Source organism: Triticum aestivum, chromosome 2B (genome assembly GCF_018294505.1).
Source record: "Triticum aestivum cultivar Chinese Spring chromosome 2B, IWGSC CS RefSeq v2.1, whole genome shotgun sequence".
Lineage (NCBI taxonomy): Eukaryota > Viridiplantae > Streptophyta > Magnoliopsida > Poales > Poaceae > Triticum > Triticum aestivum.
This window is the reverse complement of record NC_057798.1, coordinates 484,866,611-484,872,014: the sequence shown is the minus strand read 5'-3', so window position 1 is coordinate 484,872,014 and position 5,404 is coordinate 484,866,611. Positions and strand designations below refer to the sequence as shown.

General features: G+C 44.5%; 1 protein-coding gene across 4 annotated transcripts in view; it reads right to left on the bottom strand.

Moving 5' to 3' along the window:
- Positions 1-483: 483 nt before the first annotated feature.
- Positions 484-5,404, bottom strand: part of LOC123045590 (protein PAIR1) — a 5,866-nt gene continuing 945 nt past the window's right edge. Inside the window, exons 3-12 of one of the 4 annotated variants that reach the window (XM_044468703.1) lie at positions 5,233-5,396; positions 4,404-4,557; positions 3,954-4,088; positions 3,747-3,799; positions 3,469-3,657; positions 2,967-3,029; positions 2,457-2,878; positions 1,819-1,984; positions 1,326-1,437; positions 484-1,226 (exon numbers count right to left, since the gene is read on the bottom strand). In XM_044468703.1, the coding sequence (XP_044324638.1) occupies positions 1,078-1,226; positions 1,326-1,437; positions 1,819-1,984; positions 2,457-2,878; positions 2,967-3,029; positions 3,469-3,657; positions 3,747-3,799; positions 3,954-4,088; positions 4,404-4,557; positions 5,233-5,396 (1,607 nt within the window). In that variant the 3' untranslated portion in view covers positions 484-1,077. The remainder of the gene's footprint in view (positions 1,227-1,325; positions 1,438-1,818; positions 1,985-2,456; positions 2,879-2,966; positions 3,030-3,468; positions 3,658-3,746; positions 3,800-3,953; positions 4,089-4,403; positions 4,558-5,232; positions 5,397-5,404) is intronic. The other 3 variants (XM_044468705.1, XM_044468704.1, XM_044468707.1) reach the window with 3 other exon arrangements.

Here is a 5,404-nt window from a genome sequence, read left to right as displayed (position 1 = left end):
AAGAAATGAAATAAATAAAATCCAATGCTAGCGACTAAATGTGGGGGTGAGAGCATCAAGGGTTCAGCTAACGCTTGAGGCGCACACTAAAGACCCGATGGAGTATTCTTCTATGGGAAATTGACCTGGTGATGACTGATGACACGACAAAGGTCTGGGGATACCACAGTCCTTCTAACCATCTAACCATAGGTCGGTTCACTGGTCCTGATGTTTGGTTCTGCAGAATTGATGCATGATAACTTCAGATTGTGCAAGTTGCCAGACTCGCTCTGCGGTCTTGTAATCTTCTTTTGCTCTAGTTTGTTTGTTTTCTGCATGTTTCGAAGAGGCCCCGGACAAGGTTTTAGGACTTGGGCCTTCGGCCGCTTGTTCCGTTATCGCTTCGATAGTGGAAAATGAATACTAGTAGTAACAACCAAGTAGTATGCATATTCATGCCATCCTAGAAACTTAACATATTGTTAGAGTTCCAATTTCCAACACACTGACATTCTCACTGAAGCTCAGTCCGACATTCTGTAGCTATACATGGAGATCGCAATTCTGACCAGCCAAACGTGCATGGTATTTGAGTTTCCTCACTGATTGTACCACAAACAACCAAAGAACATGGAGAACTAAGCCCCCAACAACGATATAGGTGAAGCATGATTTGCGTTATCCTTCTCCATTGCTATCGCATAATGAGATCAGTACAAAGCTAGCCTTGACTCTGATCATGATTTAAGAGACGTGAGTATTTTGATCCAATAACAAAGCTCCTTTCTCGATCAAGTTTTCAGTGAGAACATCTCTAGAGTTCAACTCCTTTTCCGATAAATCTTAAACTTGCTTAGCAGTACGAGCCTCCATTTCGTCTGTGCAAAGGGAAAAAGAAGAAAAATACTGTACTTGTCTCTGTCTGTACATCACATCACCACACGGTGAGATAGTGTGTGAATTTTTACCTCTCCCGGCGTCTGTAACCTGTCCTGTATGCCCCGTTAACCACACCTCTGTTAAAGCACTTTCTGTCGAGTGTCGACCCACCGTAGGAGCCACGCGTTACCGTTGGGTTGCTGTACGAGCCTCAGTTCAGCGTTGGTCTTGGACGAGCACGGTGGCGTTGGCGTTGGCGTTGGCCTCCCTCCGCCGCCGCTTCCTCGCCCGCCTCAGGATCTCTAGCGCCTCCCCCTCCCCCTCGCTCGTCGCCTCCTCCGCCACCACCTCATCACCCGGACACCCTGCACCATGCACGCACACACAGGATCAGCATGCATGCATGCATGAGAGGCACCAGCACGCAGAGGGAGAAAGGAAATTCAGTTCAGTTCCGCGGCTACCTCTACCTGCTTCCAACTTCAGGATCACGCAGGAGGCGCTCCAGTCGCTGTCAGCCCCCTCGTAGTCGCCGTCGTCGTCCGAGTCGATTAGAATGCCCAGCGTCGCCTGCATCTTTTCCACATCCACAACCAACCAAGCAAGATCATCAGCACACTCAGTAACCATCCTTCCAAGAACAACTTCACACTTGTTTAACCTACCCTTTCACTTGCTTAATTAACAGGCACAAACCACAGAGCATTTATGAAGCAGCGGCAGCAAGTGTGCTCAAGTAAATTCAGTCAGTTAGTTAATCAGGCATGTTCTTCTTTCAGGACAAGTGATGTTCTTCTTTCAGGACAAATGATTCAGTAAATTAGTGATGTTCTTCTTTCAGGAAAAATATTTCAGTGATGTTGGTCTTGAGCCGTTAGCTATGTAGCAACACCGCGTTAGGTGATCTCATCTCTGCTAACATTTACACTCGTTCAGCCGAGCTAGAAAATTCGTTACCTTGTTGATTGGCGCCTCTGTATTGACCTTCTGAATGGCCAACTCTTGCTCTTTAGGTGGCGCTGGCCTGCTGTAGCTTGGGCCAGCCAGTTTCGGTACCATCCACTGTTCCACCCTTGGCTTCAGATCAACCGCCTTTCGATGATAAACCACGGGCACAGGAATGCTGGCACCGACAGATAAACAAGCCTAATTAGTCAGTAGAATCTCAAATCAAACAAGGATCAGGGAAGATTAAAGCAAAGGCAGATGCATATTCAGAAAGCGGACACATTCTTTTCATTAGCATTATAACTGAAAGACACCAATCCAATTAATCTTGCTGTCAAAACAGAGATAACGCTCTACTGTACAGGCATTAGAATATTGGACATCTCAAGATTTGAAAGGCCAGAACTAACTAGCTTTGTAATGAAAGAAAAGAAGAGAAGCATCTTATCACAAGATCCTCCTGCACATAAGAGTGGTAGTAGGTTTAATACCCCTTCTTGTGGATTTGAAGATTTATAGGTTCAGTTTGCGTATCGATTTCATCAAGGCAATTTTCACATCTGATGCTCCACACCACAGCAGCAATGCATAGTAGTTATCTAACAACCTAAATCTGTTGTAAGAAGCTGAGGTTAGAAGAAGATTACGGTTTTGTTACTGGTATCAGGGCTTTCCCATTTGCCTCGGGTTTCTGGTTCGTCTGCGACCTTCCATCTGCTGCTTCTGTTTGTTTCACCTGGGGCCTTCCATTTGCCACTCGTGTGAGGTGCCTCTGGGGCCTTGAATTTGCTGCTATTTCTGTTGGTTTCTTCCTGTGGGGCCTCCAATTTGCTCCAGCTGCTTGGTTCTTCCTCTGGGGCCTTCCATTTGCTACTGCTGTTTGGTTCTTCCTCTTGGGCCTTCCATTTGCTACTGCCGTCGGTTTCTTCTGCGGCCTTCTGTCTGCTACTGGTCCTTGGTTCATCAGGGGGCTTCCTTCTGCTACTTGTGTCTGGTTCATCAGGGGGCTTTCATTTTCTGCTGCTGTGTGGTTCATCAGGGGTTTTGCATTGGTGGTGCAGCTCTGGTCCTTCAACAATGAAAAGAAAAATAGAATATGAGGAGAAAAATACTGACAGGCTTGTCAATTCAAATAGTTGAGTAAGAAGTACACATACTGCCAGCATTTGCATCACACCGGGCAGCCTACTATCGAGAGATCTGACAGCTCTAACGACCCCCTGTCCAAAGAGGCAAAGATCAGGAAGAGCCACATTAGTTGCTTTGCTTTAGTATGTGTAGTGACGACGGTTGAGCATTCCAGATGATATACAAGATTGTGCATGTTCCTCAAAAGCAATATTTTAACTTTAGAGTAAAATGCTGAAAAATAAGCCCTAGTGCACAATGAGAATTTTAGTGTTAGATATCATGAATAGACGACCGAAATGATGGTTCCTGGAAAAAGAAAGATACAGAAGAAAATGGTATGAACCAACCTATATGTAAATATGAAACTAAACTCACACATTTGGACATTGGAGAGAGCTTTACATAGTTGTAAATCATCAAGATAAGATAATTACTTATATGCACATGCCAGTGATCAGAATAATTTCCAAAGACAACCGAACCTAACAGAGTTGTATCAAAACTAGTGGTTGGTCTTAGCAGTAGTACCTCCATCTCTTTTGTAAAAAATCTAAAGATGTCACCCTTGAATTGCTCGAATTCTGTTTGAACTTGCTTTGGCAAGACTGAAAGTATCGAGGATATCTCATCCAGTTTGCGGGTGAGAATACCCAGCTGGTCAGGATTACTTTTCGTGCTTCCCTTGAGGAGTGCTTTGAGATCATCTTGTCCCTTAAGCTGTGGCAGCATGTTTGGATTAATTAAACAGAACTTTGTTGCCTCAGCAAAAAGAAGGAAAAAAGGACTGAACCAGCAGCTATCCTTACAATTTGCTTTAGAGAGTCCTCTAGGAGCACAAACTTTTTCTGAATGCTACCAGCTGAACAAAACGAATACATGCTCTCATTAGTCGATGATGTCCTATTTGTGGGAAGTAACAGAATCAGAGTGCAAAACTCATGAAGAAAATAGCAGCAACTACTATCACCCTTTTGTTTATCTAAAGTACTAGTACAAATTAAGGGGTGACTTACAGTCTAGTGATGCCTCCTTCATGCCTCTGTTTAACTGCATCACATCATTTTGCACTGAGTCTAATATCATTCCCATCTTCTGTACTGAACTTGCCAGATGCAGAAATTTGCGCTCAACATCCTCATTAACCTGACCTGTCGAACAACATCAATTGGTCACTTTAGTTTAAATATACTTCCAAATTTATCATGACAATGTGACAGCTAAAAATAGAACCTAGAGTCTAGGTTTAGAACAGCTTCAGGTGCACTATCTGTTTAAAGCATGCACCATTTGACCTTACATGCCCAGTAAATGAGAGAATCTTTGTGAACCTATTCAGAACACCAAAATCAGTGTGCTTAAAGAGCATGTGAACTGTTGTTATGCCGATGAGTGAAATGTAATTTCCCCGCAAAAGAAAGATGAATACAATATAAATTCTGTCAGGTGCAAGGGTTTGAGTTTACATCTGCTATCCAGAAAAGAGGGGCTCCAGCGGTGGATAGGGTTGGTTGGTATTTTTGCAAGTTGCAGCTGAGATTCGTCGCGCATACACGAAGAAGCTGAACTGGCAAGATACGAAGACATCCGCTTCGACGGGTCCTCTTGCATGGCAAATCTCTGGTCACCAATGGAAAGAGAATGAAGATCACAACTGGGCAGCAGATAAAGACTATGCACCGTATATAACTTTTTTTTTAAGGAATCCAACTTCTGTAACTAGCAAATATAACAAAAAAAACATAGCTGTTCTCCCTAAAACATTTAGTAGCATAAGGACTGTTGGTTTGGAAATTCCCTCTGCATTGACGAATATGAATAAATATTGGTGGAACTGCATACTGACTGTGCCCAGAAGGGCGTCAATTCCGACAAAACATAGTGACAAAAATCACCATTTCAAACAGTCTAGCAGTACATGAATGCTACTCACACTTTCAGTCATGCTGTACAGAATGCTCGCGTGCACCAAATTGAGATATCAAGCAATACTTAGTTCACGAATTTGCTCAATGAAATGGCAACTGCAGAGATTTGTACTATTTCTTCTGCCTATCAAACAAGCACAAGTGGATTCAGTGGAAACGATTAATTACAATAACCAACGCCAATCAATTCGTTGCAAACTTGCTGCTGCAACCAACAAAATCCCAAAACTACTATACTAGTTACCCACTGATCGAACAAAATCACTGAACCCACCGATCCATCCGGTAGAAGCAAACGCGGCCTGGATCATCGATCACCACACAGTAGCAACAATTGGAGAAGAAGGAAGGATGATGTATACGAGACCTGGTCGCGAGCGGGGGCCTGCGAGAGGAGGCTGAGGAGGCTCTCGTCGAGGGAGGCCTGCGAGAGCTGCGACTGCGCGTGCAAGAGGGACGCGCTGCCACCGCCCTGCGAGAAGGACGCGCCTCCGCCACCTCCGCCCTGAGAGAAAGCCGCGCCTCCGCCACCTCCGCCC